Here is a 23,387-nt window from a genome sequence, read left to right as displayed (position 1 = left end):
CTCTCGGTTTCAACTCGTACGGCACCCAATTTCCTTGCTTCTGAATCATTCCCATGTCTTTGAGGCGTTTTGAAATTGCTTGCTGAGTCACTCCCAATGATCGTGCCAATTCTTCTTGACTTTGACACGAATCTTCATTAAGTAATGCCTCCAATTCTGCATCTTCGAAAACCTTCTCTCTTCCACCGGCTATGCCGGTCTTCGACGTGAAAATCACCGTTCTCGAAGCGTTGAAACCACTCACGACACGTTCTTTCGCTAATAGCGGCCTCACCATAAGTATTTGAGAGCATTCGATGAGCCTCAGCCGCAGATTTCTTCATATTGAAGCAGAAAATTAAAACCTCCCGCAAATGACGAGAATTTGGCTCGTAAACTGATATTTTCAATCGAGAATAACTTTATGATGCAGACACAAATCGACTGATGTTTCTATGGGGTTATGTTGACAGATGCCCAAGTTTATTGCATGACGTCTATGATCTATTTATTTCGACCACTACTTACCGCTAAAGCCATCTATAGGAAAACGGCGGAAGCAAAGTTGCACACCTAATACATAATGTTTTTATGTTATTAATGATTGAAAATGACCGCATCTAAAGGCTTTTTTAATTGATAACTTGAAAATTTACATACTTATTTGCTAAATGATAAAGGATTTTTTTGTCAGAATGACCTAATCTACAATTATATGGCGATTATTGAGTCTAGCAATAGATATGAGTATATTGAATTTTGAACCTGTCGCTAGGCAAACCTCATATAATTGTAGATTAGGTCATTTTAAGCAAGAGTCCTTTTTTCAAATACGTATGTAAATTTCTAAGTTATCAATTAAAAAAGAAAGAGCTTCTAGATGTGGTCATTTTCAATTATTAATAACTATTGCGATGTTTGCAAAATGGTACTTGACTTTTCTTCTCAGTTTCATCTGATTAATCTTTATAATTTTTCGTTTCCAAAAGATTCCGGACATCGATCCCTGTATATCGAACGATAAATTTCGAGACAATTCTAACATTTCGTAGCGCTTATATAACGAAAGCTTCGTACAGCCGGAATTTGAGCACGCGGCATTGTGATATGCCGATTCGTTGTCATGGGGAGAAAGAAATATCGCGGGGGAGAGCGGGAGGACGCACAAAATGACTTAAAACACACACACACACACATATAGACGCGACCGCGTGTATTCCAGCGAGGCGCGCTTTGCAAATTTGCTTCTGTTTCGAAATGTTCGCTCACCGCGTCATCCGATTAAATGGTGGAATTAAATGATGCCAAATTTATGGGATGAGTGGCGCATGACAGCGATATACAGCGTCACGCTTTTTGTTACGAAAACATTATCGATCCCATCAATCGGCGCGTAAGCGCGTTCGATTTGTGCATATAAACATGTCAACGCTTGACGCCATACACACCGATGCGCGTGCGGCCGGCGTGAAAGTTCGTTCTTTATTTCGCGAATCGCGCGCTGAGGATTGCACACGTCGCGTCGAGAGCGCGCGGTGCAGAAGCATTCAAAAATGTCCTAACGCGCTTAAACAAATAATAGCGCTCGCTTTTGCATTCGCTTTCGCGCGAGCGCATTATGAAAGAGAGCGCACGGCCGAAAATATTTTAAAATATTCCAATGCGAGCAAATAATAACACACGATAAAAATAAAAATATTTTAATATATTCCGATGCGCGCGTGCGCGACGACACGTAACGGCGACCAATTAAAAAGCGAGATCAAAATATCCAAAAACGCCCAAATACGACGCGCTATAATCAAGCAAAACGAGAGAGACGGAAAGCGGCAAAAACATGATATGATGCTCCGTTCGGCGCGGTGCGGTGTAAAAGCGACGCGATGTTTTTTAATCAGATGCATTTTTACCGACTTGTAATAACGTTTCGTCGCTCGTCGAGCCGTGCGCGCAGCAGCTCGGATACACGTGTAACGAGTTTAATGTTTGCCAATTAATACGAACGGATTTGACTGTAGCTGCACGTATAAACATGTTTAGCCGTACACACGCGGGATGCGCCGGACGAAACGCGTACTAATGTGCAAGTGCCGGGGCGAATACACCTAGCCACACCTCTCTGCATGTATACTATATATTTGCGCTAGTCCCTACGAATATCCTGTGAGACCACTCCGTACGTGATGCGTGCACGATGCATTTGACACGTACCATATGTCACGCGTGGAGCGATGAGTTCTCGAATCAGTAAACGCCTTTCGAACGAAACGCCTATGAGAGCAAGAGAGAGAGAGATAGTCAGGGATAGATAGAGAGAGAGAGAGAGAGAGAGAAGGAGGGAATGTATTACAGATGTGCTGGTAGAAAATAAAAGTAAACTGATGGGAAATGATTGGTTTTCGGTCTCCGATGTCTTAAGAGGGAGGAACATACGATAAATCAACACTCCTCTCGAATGAAGAGTATATTTTTTCGCTTTCGCTCGCGTTAGTAATCGCCTAGCATTGAGTTAAATTCGTTTTAAACTGGGATCTCGATTGAGACGTAGGATTTGGTTACAGTGACTTTGAACTCATTATGTTACGTATTCGCAGCCGTGTCATTAATTGTCCGTACGCTTTGTACGTTATTTTCCTTCTGTATGATCCCATAAAATAAGTTAATAATGGTAATTTGTTAACTGTTTAATACCCAAAAACATCGAAATAAAAGTAAACAGTTCGCGTCAAGTAAAGGTCATCACCATTCCGAACTTCTCTTCCAAATTTCGTTTTATATCCATGTCAATAACACGAGATCAACAACGATTTAGTTCTCAACATAGATTAATTTCCACTTTAATGCAAGCACAAGAGTCGACGTTTATCGCACATACGCCGATCGATCCTTATTCCACGGAAGATTAATCGCACGCTCATCGGGAAGCACGCTGATCTCCCCTTTCCAGCGCTTCTTGTTTCACGTCGCTACGACGTCTACAACAGGAGTTATCGACGTCTGCATCGATCCGCGCGCTCGATCGACCCGCCGTGGGATAGGTCACGCGCGGAGCAACGTCACGCACGGCTGGAGAACAATAGCTGCGTGCCGCAGACGCATTTCCGGGATGCCACAGCTCGCGCGCCGCGTACGTGACATGCGGCGAGAGCGGCCTTGCCCCCACTCCGCGGCCCAGGCACAGCATGGCCGCTCCGGTCACGTGCTCGCTCCCGCCGCGTTCATTCACCTCGGTTAGAGGGACGGAGACGGCACGAGCGACAAGGACAGAACGAAAACAAACACACAGGCTAGCGCGAGAACAAGTGCCGCGCTCGGGTCGGCGAATTGACAGCTGCCGGCATTCGAAATAGTTGGCTCGCTGATCAGCCGATTCGACCGACGTAACGATATGAAAAATACAAAGCAATATTTCTGTTTCTTCTTGGTACGCGTCTACGCGGCTGTTTCGTTGTCGATTCCGAAGAGTCGAGCGATGTGAGTGAGTAAAGCTCGGCGAAAGAGAGCAGCATCCCTCTCTCGCGACAGAGAGAGAATCATTCGAACCATTTTCTTCGTTTCGTCTGTTGTCACAGCGGCGAGATTAATATTGCCACCGTGGATTGAAACGAAGGAATAATCTGTGTCTTTAAATCTTTAAACCATGTACATAACGACCTGTCGGGATCCGATTTATCGTTGCGACACGCGAAAGTTTTCCGGCCATGACGATTCTCGTCATTTCATTTCACACGGATCGCGCTGTTAATACCGCATATGTAGAAACTTAAAATCGCCATGAAAATTACAAAACATCGCTCAAGTGACAGCTGTTTACCGGTAATTATCTCGACTACTCGTTTCTGTTTGTTCTCCGCAATCGTCGGCTCTCGTCCGACGTCCTCATCTATCGATTCCGTCTTTTTCGCCAGCGGAATTGACACGTGCACGCCACGTAATGGCCGTATCACACTAGCGACTCGCGGCTGCGATTGCGATTGCGATTTCTTGTTGTCCAATCATACTTGCGATTGGCGATCGCGGCTGCAGCTAAATATTGTTAACATTGCAGGAGCATTTGCAATATGAATATGGATTTGACACGATTGAGACGTAAAAAGAAGATATGTGCAATGGTGACATTTGCTATAATTAGGAAGTATTATAAGACACCACCACGCAGTAAAATATGGGTGAAACCATGGATGGCAAGAAGAAAAGAACAAGGTTGCCATCATAACCTTTTTTTAGAATTATAAAACAATTAGAGGATCCGGAGAAATTTCCTAGGTAAATAGAGTATATGAATTATAAACGATGATTTGTTATGCACTTTTTATTTATGAAAATACTCTATATCTTGCAACGCTATTCTTCTGTTTTTCTTTTGCACAAATGTCTTCGGATGAATACAGATATGTTTGATAATAGTCTATCTCCTTATTAAATTGTTTTGACATTTAAAAAAAAAATGTAACACAAAACAACACTAGGTATAACCTCATTCTAATGATCACCGACTTCTACATACTATTAAATAACTGTGATTATGACGAGCGCGTCACGTGATCATACGGAGTTCTGTGATTGGTTGCGACTGCGGCTGCGACTCAAAACAATGGACAGCCCTCCAAACGACAGTCGTGAGTCACAGCCGCGAGTCGCTGCTTTCTGATTGGTCGAGGAAGAATCGCAATCGCAGTCGCAGCCGCAGCCGCAGTCGCGACTCGCTAGTGTGATACGGTCTTTAAGGCGTAATATGTGGCGGCTGTACGTCAATGCCTCCCTCCGGCAGGGGGATAAATGTTCGTCGGCGCGCATCTTCGTCGCGCGCTCGCGTAAATCACGCGCGTAAATCGCTGGCGGCGCACGAGCGAGACACGTGTAAATATGCACGAAATCATAGATATGGGAGAGCATGGCGCGCATATCGCGAACGTCAGCGTTTGTACGGTCATATCAATTTCCCGTGTAAACCGTCGCGCGTGGCGCTCGGCGCGCTCGTGGATCGGATTGCAAATCAGCTGCATACTTGCCGGCCGATGTATTAATCGCGATATAAATATACAGCGTTTACGCCCGACGTCAAGCCGGCACATTTGCGCCCGTGTCTCCTGTGGAACCGCCGTAGACGATGTTTCGCAAAAATTACCCTCCAGTGAGACGTGCACGCCCGTTCGCCGGAGAATCGTGCGCGTGGATCAATCCGATCGACCACACAGCTCGAAATCTCTAATTATCTCGGCGACAATTTCTCACGATTATTCCCCGCATTCGTCTGCCGTAAGGAGGTCATTTTTATCGAGCGGTGTATCGCGTACATCCACATACTCGAGTACATCCGTACCGAATTCAGCACAAATTTATATTTATTCCATGACACTTGATCACCCGAAAAAAAGTATTCTATTTGTGAAGTAATTTTTCCCATAGTCTCATATCCTAAGCGAAACCTTTTACAGGAAAAGGATTTCTCTTTCGATAAAGCGATGAAAGTGAATCATTTATCTAAAATTTATTAGATATACGAGGGTAGTCCCAGAAGTATCTGACCTGACGTATAGATAGCGGTTGTTGTTTGAAAAGAAGGACTATGGTAGAAGGTACCAACCTTATAAAGCTTAAGTTTGAAGTTTGACGACGCTACGTTGTTCAGTATTTGTTTGGCAGCCATCAATAGTGAACGCTCTCAATGAATTTGTAAACATGGAAAAAATTGGTCATCGTTATGTGATACAATATTTTCATTTGAAAGGCCTCAGTCCAACCAATATCAAAGCGGAGCTAGATTTTACTCTGGGGGAATCTGCTGCTTCGTTTACAACAGTAAAATATTGGGTGGCAGAGTTTAAACGAGGCCGTACCAGCTGCCAAGACGAACATCGCAGTGGTCGACCAAATGAGGTGACCACGCCAGAAATGGTGAAAAAAATCCACTAAATGGTATTGGATGACCGTCGACTGAAAGTGCGCGAGTTAGCAGACATGGTAGGCATTTCAAAAAGTGCTGTACATCGCATATTGACTGAAAATTTGGACATGAGAAAGCTGTGCGCAAGATGGGTACCGCGATTGGAACAAAAACAGCGTCGCGAGGATGTTTCAAACGAGTGTTTGGCGAAGTTTCGCAGCAATAAAGCCGAGTTTTTGCGTCGATTCATAACCATGAATGAAACATGGGTCCATCACTTCACACCTGAGACGAAGAAACAGTCAATGGACCAAGTTGGCTTGATGGCTATTTTGAGGAGCTCGACGATTCCCACTATAAACAGGGTATCGAAGATTGCTATTGAACATCGCTGGGAAAAGTGTATTGAGCTAAAAGGAGACTAGAGAAATAAAGATATTTTTTCCCAAATTTTTTGTGTTTTCTTTGTTAGGTCAGGTACTTCTGGGACTACCCTCGTAATACTCCTCTTATTATTATTTTTCCTCTTATTTTAAGAGAATTTCCTCTTATATCAATTAATTTTCCTCTTATACGATGTATGAAGAGGAATATGTTGATTTGAATGTCGGCTTCTTTTGTTCAGTTATGCTCTACCTCCAGACATGAACGAAAAAGTAACCATATACTCATGGCTCAGAATATCTGGAACGCTTTTTAAAAAGGTGTGTATGTTACTCTAACATATAATGAAGATAATTTACCAATATTTAGTCAAATACATTATAATCTATTTCTATTAGTTTATAATCAAGAAGTTGAATAATATATTCTTTCTTTTAACTATGTTTCATATAATTAGTGATGAATATCTTTGTAGCTATGATTGACATATGATGAATATGTTTGTAGCTATGAAGTCCATAACAAAACTAATTGGAAATTTATTTGTTATGATAATCTTATTTCATTCGTGTCTACTTATTGTAGAATTGGAGCCAGAAATATATCTATATATATATATATATATTACTTTTCGCTATATACATTATAATAATTTTTTCAAATTAATTAATATAAACCAGTAAGAATAAATAACAATTCTCTTAAGAAAAGATTAAATAATCTGTGTATAAGAGGAAATTTATATTAAAATCAATAAGATTTGCATTATACATATACCATATGGTAACATATAATTCCTTTAACTTTAAGAATAATATATTTATAATATTTTCCTCTTAATTTTAGAGGAATCCTCTTGAGGCCATATATAAACATAAAATCCTCTAAAAATTGAATGATTCCGCTTGTTCTGAAATTACTCTTTTTGGGTGATCAATCATTTTTCCGAGTGTCCTTTCGACTTTCCAACATGGAAATTGATATTGACACGCGGAACAGTGGAAATGCTCGAAATGATATAAATGTGTCTTAGCCGAGCGAGCCAGCACGGTGTGTCCTGCGCGTGCAGTTATTTTCAGGTATCAAGCGAACTTTACATACGCGGAAACATCGTTTTCGCATTCCTAACGCTGCAAAGACACGCCGCGCGATACAATCGCGAAGTGCACCCTGGGGCATAGCCTGCCGCGAGAGCAATTAACTCTATTATTTCTCTTCATTATTCTCAAGGCCCCGCTTATTATCCCGTTATCCCCATCGCCAGAAAAATGACACATTTACCGCACCGCCGCACAGTGGGGCTAGATGACATTCTTTGGTTCAAAATTCTCTAGAGATTGAATTTCCAACCGATCATCGACACCAATGGATGAGGTTGATCCTGAATAAATTCCGAAGAGATCTATCTTGCCAAAATTAAAAAACAATTTTTTTCTCGAATTACTAGCACCAAAAGAGGAAAAATTATCGTCAAACGCGAGAAACTTGTGAAATACTCATTATTCGACACTTATTTCTATCTAATAGCATATTCAGCGGATTGAAAGTATGAAACCAATCAACAGACACCTCGAGATTTATTGATCTTGAACCAGAAACCCATTAACTCCAAACTCATATGCCCAAAATACAAAAACATTAAATATAGACCCGTTAAGCACAAAACCGAGGGATTTTGAGTCTTAAGCCCATCAACCTAGGAATCTATCAATCCGAGAACTTTTTAGCTCGTGGATGCATGAAGCTGTATATATTAAGAGCCCCGAATAGTCCAAGAACCCAATCTAGCCATAGTCGAACCCAAGACACTATACTTTAAACGATAAACTTTTAAGACAAACCCTAAACTCATGAACCCTGAACCGATAATTTTTTCAAAATTTCAAAATTTCTAGACAGATCTCTTTGGGACTTATTCAGGATCAACCTCATCCATTGGTGTCGATGATCGGTTGGAAATTCAGGTCTCTAGAGAATTTTCAACCAAAAAATGTCATCTAGCCCCACTGTGCGCCGGCGCAAGTCGATGCTAAACTACCCCCCGTTCCTCGCCAAGGGAGGATATCCCGATCGAAGCGGCTCGCCTAACAACCGAGCGAGCGATTTGGCAGAGTCGAAAAGAAAACCCTGGCGAATCACTATCCGTCATTTATCCACCATCTCGCAAACGAGGCTCGAGCCGCCCCTGACTTGTCGGGAGCCGGAAAGACGGAAACGCGCCGTCAATTACGGCAAAGACGTATTAATTAATCTGTTATCACCGGATCAAGAGCTTCGCAATAACGCGCGGCTAAAGAGACGCGGCTCGTGTCCTACGGCGAGCACAAACAACCGCCGCCGCCGCCGCCACCGCCGCCGCCAACGAGACCTCCGGTGCATCGCGAGGATGTACGCGTGTGCGTGAATGCGAGCGCGAGAGAGCTCGGCTGGCCATAAACTATGGTGGTTTACGTTATCGTCTGGCCGGATCTACCCGTCGGCAAACTACTGCAATTTGGGCTAACGCTCCTCCGGCTCGCCAGTGACGCGCTCGGGGAAATTGATACGACTACGTCGGCCGGGCGGACGAGCGCAGCATTGTCATTGAGAGGGCGAGCGAGAGGATCTTCGTCAAGAGGTTCGTTCTTTTCAGCTAGGCTAGCTTGCACACGGGCGAACAAATCTCGCCTCGCGAGGAAGCCGACTTCAAATCGGGCTGTTGAAACTTTCAACGTGCCACGTGCATACATGTGCCGGACGTGTTAGAGGTATACAAAAGTTTCCACCGTTCACGTATAGGCATTGTGAATTATTTTCATGAAAGTTGCGTCGCATTTTTGTTAGATTAGTATCGATCAACCTGCATAGAAACTGATGCACAATAAGTCATATTCATTGACATAAATATTTTTAATTCGCGATCGAAAGATGGAAGTCGATAAGATGCATATTCGTCATTGTATGCTTCTTTATTTCATCAGCGCAAAACAGCGCAAAACAGCTGCCGAAGCAACCAGGATCATTTGCGAAGCTTATGATGAGGGAACGGTAGCTGAAAGTTCATGAGTGGTTTCGGCGCTTCAAAGATGGCGATTTTTATTTAAAAGACAAGAAGCATGCCAGGCGACCAAGTGATGAGTTCGGATGATTTGGAAGCGTTACCGCAAGAAGATTCGACTCAATCGAGTGTGGAACTTTCGAAAAGGTTACATGTTAATCAGAGCACTTTAATTCGACGCTTGCATGAGATGGGAAGAATTCTGAAGGAAGGAAAATGGGTTCCCTCATGAATTATTCGAGAATGCTATTGCCAGCTGAGTCACCATTTGCTTTTCGCTGCTCAATAAACGCAAATACAAGTCTTTTTTGTATCGAATTGTGATCGGAAACGAAAAATGAATTTATTATGACAATCCCAATCGCAAAAGATCGCGGGTAAATCCTGGATGGAGAACCCTTTGCGTCACAGCCAAAACGAAATATCCATGATCATAAGGTTTTCCTGCATATTTGGTGGGACGTGCAAAGAGTGCTGTATCATGAGCTGTTAAAACCATCTCAGACTATCACCGCGGAATCATACAGTCGACAATTGAGGCAGTTGAATGAGCAATTGATGGAGAAAACGGCCACATTTTGCGACAAAGCAAAACAAAGTGATCCTTCTGCACGACAATGCCAGGCCCTATGTTGCATTGACGACCGGGGCAACTTTAATGGAATTCCAATAGAAAATCCCATCACACACCCGGTATATTCTCCAAATACTGCTTCATCGGATTTTTACTTATTTCGCTCTACGCAGCACAGTCTTTCTGGTACACCATTTCGCAATGTTGAAGAAATGCAACAATTCATCGACAACCTCATTCATTCTAAGAGCAAAGGCTTTTTTTATCATGGTATCTATCTTTTGCCTGAGAGATAGCAAAAAATAGTAGATAATAGTAGGAAAATATTTTGATTAAAGATACTACGTTATCAATAATATTAACTCTTTAAGGCATAGTGGTAAGTATTATATATTTACCGCCTATTTATTCTCAAATTTTCATGAAATATTTCATATTTGAAGAATTCTTGTCGGGTTTCTTGCGTTTTTTAGCTTCTTATATGATATGGGAACATATATGGAAGATTGAAAGGTGTTTTGCATAAGTTGTCCATTTATTATAAATAAACAAAGTGTGAAAAATACACATTTTTACAGAAAAAAATCATTTTCCACGAACTGAGTATTTTGCTCAAAATCAAGATTTGGGGGTTTTCTGGGTCACTGATTACGAATCTGAGGTTCACATTCCAAAATTCATTTTCCAAGATGGCGGATTCCAGATGGCGGATCATAGAATGTACATAAAATTAGCTAAAATTGTACACTGGTTAGTTTTTGAATTCGCTGATTACGAATCTGAGGTCCAAATTCTGACATTTATTTTCCAAGATGGCGGATCATATCAATCAAATCAAATTTTTATATGATTAGCTGAAATTGTACTTTGGTTAGCTTTCAAGGTCGCTGATTACGAGTCCGAGGTCCAAAACTCATTGTCACCGAAATTATCGCGATTTTTCATATTTGTAGCCGCCATCTTGAGTCCGCCATCTTAAATTTTGAAAATCTGATAACGGATTCGTCATCAGCGACCCCAGAAACGCCCGTATATGAATCTTTACATGATTCGGACTTTTTGAAAAATACGTGCCTCAAAGGGTTAATAAAAAACGTTGCCTTAAAAACGATAGAATCTCTTGCATATTTCTATTACGTAGTCTATTCTGAAAGTTTAAAAATACGCTGAAGTTGAAGTTGAAATTGAAGAAGGTTCAAGTATTCATATATTCAAAGACTAAGGTGACAAGAATGTCCATGAAGTGTCTCGGCTTCGATAATTCCAGCTCCATCGAATTGGGACCGGACGAAAGCTCGATGGTGAGGAACGATGTCTTTGCAAGCGCGACTGAAAATACTCGTCTGAACATTGCATGAAAACCCGGTCGAGATAACCGATCGGCTGATGACTGGAAACCTTCCGCAAGAGTCTTCTGTTCTCGCGAGCGTGTTGTCGCCTGGTCTCCAGGCAACAGGGAATTCAGTTACACCAACGGACCTGCTCCCCCGGGCAATTTTTGCCTCTCGAGCGTTACGAGTAACAAGTGTGTGATCTAGCGTTCAAAGAGGAAAGCTCGAGGTTGTCCGGCGTAGCGCTAAATCGACGGGAAAAAAAGAGGCCTACGGTTTTCCAGCGGAGCGAGCGACAGATAGATTCCATGAATGTGGCCGCCGAGCGTCGTCGCGCATCTCGAGGAAAGAAGTACACACGCACGCACATACACACACACACACACACACATACAGGCAGACCGAGACTAGCTCGTGATTGGTAACCAGATAGACTAGCGGGGAAGGAAATCAAACGGATGGAGAAAAAGAAGAAGTTGTTGCCGAGTGGAGAGGCGATTTGTTCAACGGACGGGAAAATTGGGCATTCCTAATTCGCCCGAGGTGGCCGAGACGCGCCGAAAGCGTAGCCGAGAAATTTGATTGATCGTGCGCGCGCTGCTCGTTACCTCGTCTCGTGAGTGATTCACGCGAGAACAACTTGCCAAACGCTTGCGACAAGTCGATCAAGATCACTTTGGACGCGGAAGGGAAAGAAAGCGCGGCGAGTCCGAAATGCCGCACGTGGTCGATCATTGAATAACAAATATGAGAGCGAGAGTTCTCGTGAGTAATAAATATAAAAATTCTGGTCGCGCTAAGAGCCAACGGCGGGTAATTGCTCGCGAAGAAGGTAGAACTTAATCAGATATCCGCCATCCGCGTCGAAGTGTTCCACCGAGCAGCGTCTGATTTAGACCGAAACGCGCTCGCGATGTCTCTTCTGCGCCGTTAATCGAAGGTGTTCTTCAAAATTAATCTTCTCCGGCGACTACATATTTGGCTTGGGCCTTATCGGCTCGAGTATGTTTTATGAGTGTACATTCAGGAGCTGCACTTGATCGTCGATTTCAATAAAGTACGGGACAAGGTCGGGTCCTTGAACGCGAAAATATCGAGCGTCGCCTGTTTGGAGACGCTCTCATGGATGTAAGGAAGTGCTCTATACAGATACGCACGTTAATCTTTTCGCGCAACACAATGTCTCACCCCCCTTTTTGTGTATGTGTGTAAATATATATATATATATATATATGGGTGTTCTTGCGGAATAATCGATTCTCTCGTGTCGTTTCCAGCGACGCGGCGCGGAGCTTGGGGAATCGACAAGGGTCGTTTCACGAGCTAGTCCGACAGTCGGCGGCAATGAACACGTTGTCGGTTGTTTGTCGGACCGTTCCGTGGTCCAGACAGGACAAACATACGGAGACGATTGCAACGTGTCCGAGGGTAAATTAAAAATCAATTCTAGAACGCGCCGGGTCCCCGGGAGTTCCCGGTCTGCGCTGTTCCCGAAATCTGTATACGCAAGACAAACACGATGCGCAAATATCGGCAAGTCGCTCGCTGCGCGAACTCGTCAATTAGTCCGTTAATATTTCGCCTGATGTAAAACGGCCGGTGAAAACAGACGGTCGGGGCGGCGGACGGCCCGACGACGGACAGCTTTTCGTTTGATTAAATGACTGATTCCTGGCTGGTCGTGCGAGATTGCTCGCGATTTTCATCTGGGAACTTAGCTGCGTGAATATTTCACGATTAATCGATCATATATATATATATATATATATATATGGCCGGTAGCAGCTAAACCATATATATATATATATGTACATATATATATATATACATGTATCCCATTTTAAAAAACGCACCTCGATAATTCTTCAACGAAGCATTTTCAGCAAAAATATTTCGAACAAAAGATGTATGATTTCAAGGGGGACATAAAACAACTACACTATTTTGCTTACAAATGGCACCACTTTCGAGATATTCACTGATCATTACTTTTCTTAAATGGAAACTCCAATTTTGTATTACACCGTCTTTTTATACCAATTAATTTAAACAACTTTTGTCTGAAACATTTTTTTATTTATCTAATATTTTTTGGGATATTTAAAAAAAGCTTGATAACTTTTTCAATATTTAACTCATGATATCTCGCTAACTATTTGTCGGAAGAAAAAGTAGTACTAGACTTTTCTGCTCTATTTAATCTCAAGAATATATTGTTATAATAGCGTCTTGACTTTTATTAACTTACTGACTTTTGGAAATTTCAAAATCATCTAATTAGCAAAAGTCAGGGCGCTCATCAATCATATATTGCAACAATATATTCTTAAGACCAAGAGCAGAAAAGTCTAGTACCACTTTTTCTTTCGACAAATAGTTAGCGAGATATCGTGAGTTAATATTGAAAAAGTTATCAAGTTTTCCTTAAATATCTCAAAAAGTATCAGGCAAATAAAAAAATGTTAAAATTAACTGGTAAAAAGAGATGATATAATAAAAAATTGGGATTTCCATTTAAGAAAAGTGGTGATCAGAGAATACCTCTAAAGTTGCGCCATCTGTAAACAAAATGATAATGGTTGTTTCATGTCCCCTTTGAAATCATACAACTTTTGTCTGAAACGTTTCTTAGTATCTTTCATATTTTTCGAGATTTTTGCCTGGCTAATTTTAAATCAAACACTCTGTATATAGTGCGACTGCGATATTCCTCAATTATGTTCCGCGCAACGTCGTCTCCCTCCACTCACATTTTAAACTACTCACTCGTCTAATATCGCAGACACGCGCGAATGTATTCGCCCTCTCGCGCTCTCGCGCGTCCGTCATTTGTGGGGGATTACGTTACCTTAAGATAACTTGGCGAGGAGTAAAACCGTCGGGGTGGCGCTCGACGTCGTCGGAGCCACCAGACCAGTAGTTGACTAGCGCGATGCAATTTCGGTAGTAAATCCAGCCTGCCGAGACAACTCCATTCGAGGAATAAGGATATTACTTCAAAGCGCAAGCTCATCCCGCGTCTTTCATCACACGCTGAGAAATCCCCCGCCCAATCAGAGCAAACCCCGTGTAAACGTTCCGAACTCCGGCGGAAGTAAATGCTGAATCCGCACGGAGGTGTCAGGTAATAGTCGACTCGTATCTTCGTTCTCGCAAAAGGAGGCTTCGCGGAGCTAGCGAGTATCTTCTCTCCCCCGTCTCTCTTCTCTCTCTCTCTCTCTCTCTCTCTCTCTCTCTCTCTCTCTCTCTCTCTCTTTCTCGCCCGCCCCTTCCCATGTAACACCACGTTCGACCACCTCTCATGCGCGTACACTTACCCACACACACACATACACACACTCTCTCTCTCTCTCTCTCTCTCTCTCTCTCTCTCTCTCTCTCTCTCTCTCTCTTCTTATCCCCTCGCCCACACTTTCTTCTTCTGTCTCTCTCTCCCTCGGCTTTTCTCGTTTTTCTCGTTATTCTCCGTTTTTTCCCTTCCTCTTTTTTTGGTGCTTGCAGAGGAGATGCCTTTCCAACGGGAACGAAGTTTTCCGGGGAAGTAAAGTCATTTCGCTCGTGCAATCTAAGTTAAGTGACTTTCGAGAGCCCCGGCGACGAAACTTGCCCCACCGCTTACTCCTCACAGGAGCAACCCTTTCACTTTTCCGTCCTTGTCGTCGTCGTCGTCGTCGTCGTCGTTAGGACCTCCGCTACCCTTCCCCCAAATGGCGGATTCGAAATGTGACGAAAATTACCCTGTATCTAAGGACTCGCAGGTGCTTGAAAAATATAGTCGTTTAAGGAAAGCATGTCGATGTCACGCACACCCCGTTGTCGGACGCCGCTTCGAGGTTCTTAGCGATTAATTCGAGCTAATCACCGACGACGTTTATTCCGTCGCACGGTTTCTCACGTAAACCAGCGTACTCTCCCTCTCTGTCTTGAAAACAAAAAAGGATCTTGAATCTTAATCCTTTGCACTCGGATGTCTCCTTTCAGGGGACATAAAGACTTTATTAGTGATTATAAATTAAATAAAATTTGTAAATTTGTCAAAAATACATGTTTTCTTGGTGATATACCACATGATATGGCGCCATTTGAGAAGATAAACAAGCAAGCCTTAGACTGTAGCCTAAGAGAAAGAGACTTTTAAAGCTGAAAGCAGATCGTATTGAAGTATCGAGCGACACAGAGCGTTACCTGCACTAAATTAGAAAAGTAAAATTGGAAAAGTAATATTTTTTTGATAAATTTCATTTTGTGATTTCGTAATTAACAGTTAGAAATTATTGATCCATTTATTTGGTTTACAGAACAATGGCAAAGCGAACTTGCAATGCGATATCGATGACTATTTCACACGTTAGAAAAATATAAGATACAAAATTTTGATTTTTTGTCACAAATATGTTCCTTAATGTCTAAAGATTCATATAAATCAGATATCATTACAATAAATTACTTGGTTTCAAAATTACGCTATTTAATATTCCTGTTTGCGTTTTCCTAAAAAGGTGTCGCCAAGCTGTTGGTAGGCAATCCGCGAGATGGCTCCGAGTGCAAAGGGTCAAATTCTGATTTTAAACAATCCACATTACTCCTCTCATCGCACACTTTCGGCCAAATCTCGCTATACATTTCGTCAAGGATGAGCCAAAGTGATCAAGGAGAGCAGCTGAGGTTTAATTTATAGAGAAACTCAAGTTCCACTTGTCAGTTCTTCAGAGAACCTCTCGGCGAGGTTATAGGTCAAGCACGAGCAAAAGAGACGCAGGCTTCAGCTTATTAAACGCTCGTGCGTTAAATTTGACATTCAAGTTGAAAGTAGGATCGAAACTTCGACGGCACACCGGCGCTCCCCGCAAACGCCTCGCATGCACAAACGTTTTCGGGAAACTTTGCGCCGCGCCGGGTCGTACGTCACATCATGTCACGCTTCCCGCGTATCTTAGATTCACCGTGCCGGCGCACGGAACTCTCATCTATCTGCTGACGAGCTGTGGACCACCGACACCGGAAGAGCGCGAGGCAAGGAAAACGAAAAAGCCGCGCGTTAAATTTCACCGCGCCGCGCTTTCAATTCGCGCACTCAGACGCGCTCTCTCTTCCCTTCCGCCTGATCCCTCATACCCCCCGTCTCTCTCTCTCTCTCTCTCTCTCTCTCTCTCTGTCGCACTATTTTTGCGCGCTCACCGGCGCGCCATATTTCGCGATTAACGTAAAATGTATGAAAGTGCCGCGCGACCCACCGCTATAGAGCACGCATCCGGCGGAACGCGTCGGACCCGTTTTGCCGTTTTGCCATTCGGAGAGAGTCGCGACCGCCGGGATTGCCTCGATTTTCGAAGAGTCACGAGCGGCCGGCCGCTCGTAAATACGGCGATTCCACTTTTTTTCCGGCCCTCCGTCGCCTCCCCCGCCCCCCACCCCTCCTCCCTCTCTCTCTCTCTCTCTCTCTCTCTCTCTCTCTCTCTCTCTCACTCACCGCACCTGTCCAACCCTCCCCCGACCTCGACCCTCGACCGACCGACCGACGTCGAGTGGCGAGAACGACGCGCCTGCGAGCTCACGAGAGCTCGCGGGCGAGCAAGCGCGCGCGCGCGCGCGCTCTCGCGGATATGAATCACAGGGCCGTAAAGTGATATCGAATGGAACGGAGACTCCGCGGATGTGCGTACGTGCAGCGTACGCCGGCGGTGCGAGCCGGGCGTGTACGAGCGGCGACCATTAAAACGAGTGGCTCGTGCCGCAAATTGCTGAAATGACACTCGGCCGTAAGCTCTCGGCCCCGCTAATTCGCCCTTTCGCCCGCTCTTTCGCGGTCCCGTCACCGCGACGCCTCGAGGTACGCGCGCGAAGCACGTCTCCCCCGCGGGGAGCGAAGCGCGTGCACGCAACAAGAGATAGAGGGGGGAGAGAGGGGCCACGTTTTTCCGGCCGCGTTCGTTAGAAAACTGCACGCGCGAGCGGCTCTTGCAGAGGAGTCTCTCCCTACCCCCCTTCTCGTGACGCATTGTAATCGCATTAATTGCACGTCGGGGGTGTAAAAGGGACGCGGACGCTGAGAGGCAATGTTGCAGTCGCTCGCGATTATTATCGATGTGACAGTGAGAAGAGCCACGATGATCGGCTCTCCTCGATGGCGATCGGCATTCATCCAAAAGAGAGTATAATAATTTCAGAACAAGCGGAATCATTCAAATTTTAGAGGATTTTATTTTTATATATGGCCTCAAGAGGATTCCTCTAAGGTTAAGAGGAAAATATTACAAACACTTTATTCTTAAAGTTAAAGGAATTATATGTTATATGTATAATACAAATCTTATTGACTTTAATATAAATTTCCCCATATACACAGATTATTTAATCTTTTTTTAAGAGGATTATTATTTATTCTTACTGTACTTTATTCTTCCTGGTTATACTAGTTAATTTGAAAAAATTATTATAATGTATAGCGAAAGGTAATATATATGTAGATGTACTTCTGACATCAGTTCTACAATAAGTAGGCACGAATGAAATAAGATCATTATAACAAACAAATTTCCAATCAGTTTTGTTATGGACTTCATAATTACAAAGATGTTCGTTATAACCAATTGTATGAAACATAGTTAAAAGGAAGAATATATTATTCAACTTCCTGCAATAGATTATAAATTGTATTTGACTAAATATTGGTAAATTATCTTCGTTACGTGTTGCAGCGACGCACCTACCTTTTTAAAAAAGCGTTCCAAATATTTTCATGAGCACATGGTTGTTTTTTCGTTCATGTCTGGAGGTAGAGCATGACTGAACAAAAGAAGCCGACATTCAAATCAACATATTCCTTTTCATATAAGAAAAAAATTAATTGATATAAGAGGAATCCTTTTCCTGTAAAAGGTTTCGCTTAAGATATATGAGACTATGGGAAAAATCACTTTACAAATAGAATACTTTTTTTCGAGTGTTTGTTTCGGGATCAACCGTTCGGTAATCGAATTCCTTACCGAATATTGAGAGGGCTATCCATTGGGAGATTTATTAATTAATTATTCATTATTTTAACGATGCATCGGTGTTAAAGATTTCATATTTTCTATCAACCTAACTCCTTCACGTACGGATAAAGATCGCGATCCGAGGGTCGTTAGAGTCGCCCCGAAAACGCGGGCACAGCAAAAGGTTAATTATCATCTGTTTACTTCCCTCAACCCCTTACGCACGCCTTAATACTCGATGAAATCCGCGCCGGCTCCTGGCATCGTTCACATGCACGCAGGCTCATTGGGGAATGACCAAGAGAATATTCGAGTCAGCTTCTTAACGATACAACAGAGCCGCGGTTGAAGACGCGAAGTCCGCACTTTGCTTCACTTATCCTTCTACGTTATCCTTATTCCTTTGCAAATCGCTTTCAGCGAAAGCCCGATTTCCTATTGTCGTCGGAACAGCAACACAACAGGCTCTCTTAACAGCCCCGCTGTTCCTTCGAGCTCGGCTTTCCTTCCGCTTGCGTTTCGCTTCGTTCTCTTTTTTTCCTCGTGCCGCCCCACCCTCGTTCTCTCTCTCTCTCTCTCTCTCTCTCTCTCTCTCTCTCTCTCTCTCTCTCTTCTTTTTCAACACTACATGTCTGATCCTCGTTTTTATCGTCGGCCACGACTACACGAGCAGAGCATTGATGCGCGGGTAGCGCCGACTGTGTGTAGTAATGGTCCGGCTTCGCAGATTTCCTCTCTCTCTCTCTCTCTCTCTCTCTCTCTCTCTCTCTCTCTCTCTCTCTCTCTCTCTCTCTGTATGTGTGTGTGTGTGTGTGTCAACTCTTTTTCCACGCGTCCGCCAGCTTTCGTTTGCTCTCAGAAAATACCGCGCCCAGCGCGCAATTGTAATGGGACCTGTTAACGAGCATCGCCATGGGAGGGGAAATTTTCATGTTTACCGCCACGCGGAAATGTACGTGCGAGTTTAGATTGAATGGAAAAAGTAATGGCGGGGGGTGGAGGGAGAAGGAGTAGGGGGAGGACGGGACGAGCATTTTAACGCTCTTGCAAATAGCGCTTGCGCGAGGTCAGGATGAGGCGTGAGGACAGGCGAGAGAATAGCTCGTAAGAAACAGATTGTCCCGCTAGAATGGCGCAGATAAAATTAAAGTTACTTCCCACACAAATAACGCGTGCCGGGCGAAATACTACTGTGATCAAAAAGTTTCCGAACTTTATTTTTAAAGGTCGAAATTACAGTTCAATCATGAAAATTCTTATGGTCTCCTTCAAAGTAGTCCCCATTGCTTGCAACGCGCATATGCCAGCGTTTGATCCAGTCCTGGAAATATCGCTCATACGCGGCAGACGGTATAGCCTTTTCAATTCACGTAGCGATTTTTCTTTGATGTCCTCGATCGATTCGAAACGCTGTCCGCGAAGTGGTTTTTTCAGTAGGAGGAACAGGAAAAAGGAGGCGTAGGAGGCCGTGTCTGATGAATACGTTGCTTGCGACATTCGTTGGGTTTTTTGTCAGAAATTCACGCGCAAGTGTCGAGGTATGCGATGGTGCGTTGTCGTGATGCAAAATCCACGAGTTGTGTTTTCCCACAATTCCGGTCGTTTCTTACGGATTGTGTGCTGACACGATCCAAACGATATTCCAACCTCATCTGCCATCTCTCGCACAGTCAATCGACGCGATTTTGAGGCATCGATTCTTTCACATTCTCAATGTGAGCGTCATCCGTTGACGTTGATGGTCTTCCAGAGTGTCTTCAACGTCGTCTTCAACGAATTCTCGTCCTTCTTGAAACTTCTTAAACCATTCAAACGTACTTGTTTTCGATAAGCAATCATCGCCGTAAGCTTTTTGCAACACTTTGAATGCGTTTGTGAATGAAATTTCGCAACACAAAATTTCAAACAAATTCTTTGCTCCGTATTTTTCGACATCGTAAAATTCGCCGTGCGCAACAATCTTCATTGACACAAACAACTGGCACTTTCAAACAGCTTGAAGGAACGCCATGATTTTTTCACCAAATCTGAAGGATGGATGTGTACCAAACTTAAGAAAGCAAACGGATTTGATTTATTGTTTACCCGCGATTGAAAAAAAATAAAGTTCGGATACTTTTTGATCATAATAGTACACATGATTCGGCCCGATCACCGGAATCGTCGCTCCTCAAGCGCGCGCCGACGACGACTCGCCGGAGCGTATCTACTTTCCATCTTTTCCCTCGCGACCATTCTTTTCCGCGGAAAAGCCTCCCGAGCGTTCTCCCGGCAGACCCACATAGCGCGTGAAACCAAACAACATCTTGATGCATTCGCATAGGGCAGAAGAAAAAACGTCAGACCTCAGGAAGGTTTCGCTTTTGTCGAGAGAGAGAGAGAGAAAGAGAGAGAGAGAGAGGGGGGGAGGAGAGAGAACGTCTGCTGAAACAAATCCGCGGTCAACTGTACACCGGAGCGAACCAAGTACTCGGCAAAAAACTCCAATCACCCGAGGCTGCGGGGATGTTTCCTCTTATCTCGTGCGTGCGCTCGAATGAACTCCCCCCCCCTTGCCCTTTCGCCCTCGCGCCAAGCGGGTTGCACGGGGGAGAGAAACGCGGCAACTTTTATGGAGCCCGGAGCAACTCTGTCGGCGCGTTTAATCGCCGGCCGATTTCCACGATCCCCCCCGGCTCGACCCGGCAAAGGTCGCGCGTGTACGGGATGTTTCATCCCGCGAATGATAAACGAATGAGCCGTACGTACCCAAGAGCTTCATGACCTGCGACTGGCTGATGAATATATTGAGATAGCCATCGCTGCAGCCGATGAACACGAGGAGGACGAACAACTCGCGGCGCAGGAGATCGCAAGGACCACCACACCAGCGCATCGTGTCACATGCTCCGTGCGTGCACGCACCACCGCGTCTTCGCGCGTCTACCCGCACCCCCTGTGTGTGATACTGTTACGTGCTCGGCCGAGCAAGTTCCCGGCCTCTCAGGCCCGCGTCGTCGTCGACGCTCGCGGAACAATCGTCGTCGTCTCGCAGTCCTCGGCGCCTCGGCTCGCTCGCACGTGCTCGCAGCTGCCGGCGACGTGCCGCCTTGCCATTCTTCAGCCTTCGACAAGTGACTCTCCTGCGGGCCCTCACTGCGCCGGCGAAGCTCCGACGCGGCGAGCCGCCGTCAAGCGGAGTTCCTCTGAGCCCGACCTGAGCCACCCCGCGGGAGAATCGCGCGTTTCGCGGGGAAGGGGCGAAGGGGGGGGGTAACTTCAACGCATCGCGGCCGCGTGCGCTACCATCGACCGCTACTATCGATCATGATCCAACGTGAACCCGCTGTCGCTCGCACGGCACGGCCGGATCACATGGCACCGGTGCGCGAGGCTGAGGCGAGGGTGGCGCTTCGCAGCGAGGGAGGCGACGTCATCGTCGTCGACGTCGGTGCTCGACTGAAGGCGAGCGGGCGTTCGCCGTTTTCGAGTCGCGAGTCGCGACCCGCGCTTGCGCCTATGCAACAGCCGTCTATAGCCGCGCGTCCGGACGTATTATGCGCGGATACGTGTGACGAATTGTTGGTGGAAAAGGGAAAAGGGAAAGAGGGAGAGAGAGAGAGAGAGAGAGAGAGAGAGAAACACCGGCTGTGTGCGTGCGTGCGTGTGTACGCATCACGGTGAGATGCAAGTTACGTCGTTGAAAATAGACAGCCGGATAAACGTCGCGCAAATGGCGAAGGAATATGCGTCGTCGTGTCGAGTTACCCCGCGCTGTCCCTTCGACGGCGACAGCCTTCGGCTGTGCGGCCTTCACGGAGAAACGCCGTCGTGAGACATCACGTCCGTAGAGTAAGAGTGACCATATGTACTCTTTTTAAGGTGGTAAAAAGAGTACTCTCTACTTTTTATCGTACTCTTGTATATACTCTTTTTTTCGTAATGTTAATTATACTTTGTCGATAATGACCAGAGAGCAGACTTTGGTGGTATGTTTTTATCAGTCACAGCATTTGAGCGCCGCGAGCGCCAATATGCGATTATGCGTAAAGCCCGTGTCACACTATGGATTGAAAATCAAGGATTGCAGATTGAAGATTGAAATTTGACCAATCGGAATAAAGCAAATCGGAACCGAAGTTCGTTGATTTGTCGAAATCTAATCTTCAATCCGCAATCCTTGATCTTCAATCCGTAGTGTGATACGGGCTTAAGAGGTTCTGCGCAACTACCGAGCCACAATGCAAACGTAGAAAGAGTTTTCAGTATGATGAACGCTCAATGGACGCTGATGAAAGAAATAGGTTTACTGTTGACTCGGTAAAAAGTTGATTAATGGTTAAATACAATTATAAAGAATTTAATTGTTCTGAATTTTACGATTGTTGTCTAAACAATAAGAAATTGTTAAGCGATGTACGGAGTAGTGCAAAATATAATTATAAAATATCTTGATAATATAATAAAATATATGTGTTCGACTAGTATTTCTCGGTTTATTTAGTACCCTGTTAGTACTATGTTTTATTTTAAATATTATACCTAGTAATCCATTGATCATTGTCCCAGATGAAACACAAAATCATTTTGACGTCAAAATGACATAATTTTTATATTATTTAACATCACCTTGACTTTTATATGATTTTGTGTTCTACTTACTGTACTCTTTTGGGACCATAATTAATACTCTTTTGTACACTTTTTTTACCCGTCTTTTACTCTTTTCTTATGACTGGGATATGGTCACCTTACGAGTTCTCGAGGGATGGCGGGGAGGGCGCTCTCTCAAGCGCGATCACCGTTATTTCACGACGTAATCGGCGTCAATTCGCCAGATCATTGCGCGCATAAACGTATCGCGAAGGCTTGCCTTCATCACGCTTGGATAGTCTCGATCGCGCAACAAACACTTGAGAAGTTGGGACACTTGGAAGTTCTCAAGTACGAGGCAGCGAGGTCTTGTTTCCATTCGCCGCTCTGAATCGGTGAGATATGAAACGGACGAGCTCCAGTAAAGTGCGCCACCGATAATCAGTGGATATTCACTGATTAACGGCGAGTACCCCGATGAAGAAAGACTACACGCAACTTTATGAGAAATCTTCGTTCTCGTTATATTTGTATCGGGTTGAATGAAAAGTGATTTCGTAGTTTTAGATTAAATTCAAAGACAACATTTTCGCATTAAAAAATACCTTTAATGAACAATGTATGCACTGTTTTGTTCGATAACCTT

General features: G+C 44.3%; 1 protein-coding gene across 2 annotated transcripts in view; it reads right to left on the bottom strand.

Annotated features, from left to right (window-relative positions):
- Positions 1-21,616, bottom strand: part of LOC105186818 (tyrosine-protein kinase Drl) — a 152,445-nt gene extending 130,829 nt beyond the window's left edge. The window contains exon 1 of one of the 2 annotated variants that reach the window (XM_011147293.3): positions 20,918-21,616. In XM_011147293.3, the coding sequence (XP_011145595.1) occupies positions 20,918-21,044 (127 nt within the window). In that variant the 5' untranslated portion in view covers positions 21,045-21,616. The remainder of the gene's footprint in view (positions 1-20,917) is intronic. The other variant, XM_025301268.1, reaches the window with a different exon arrangement.
- Positions 21,617-23,387: the final 1,771 nt, after the last annotated feature.

This window comes from Harpegnathos saltator, unplaced genomic scaffold (assembly GCF_003227715.2).
Source record: "Harpegnathos saltator strain DR-91 unplaced genomic scaffold, Hsal_v8.6 scaffold406, whole genome shotgun sequence".
NCBI classification, from domain to species: Eukaryota; Metazoa; Arthropoda; class Insecta; order Hymenoptera; family Formicidae; genus Harpegnathos; species Harpegnathos saltator.
Note: the sequence above shows the minus strand (reverse complement) of the source record. Positions and strands in the feature narration are given on the sequence as shown.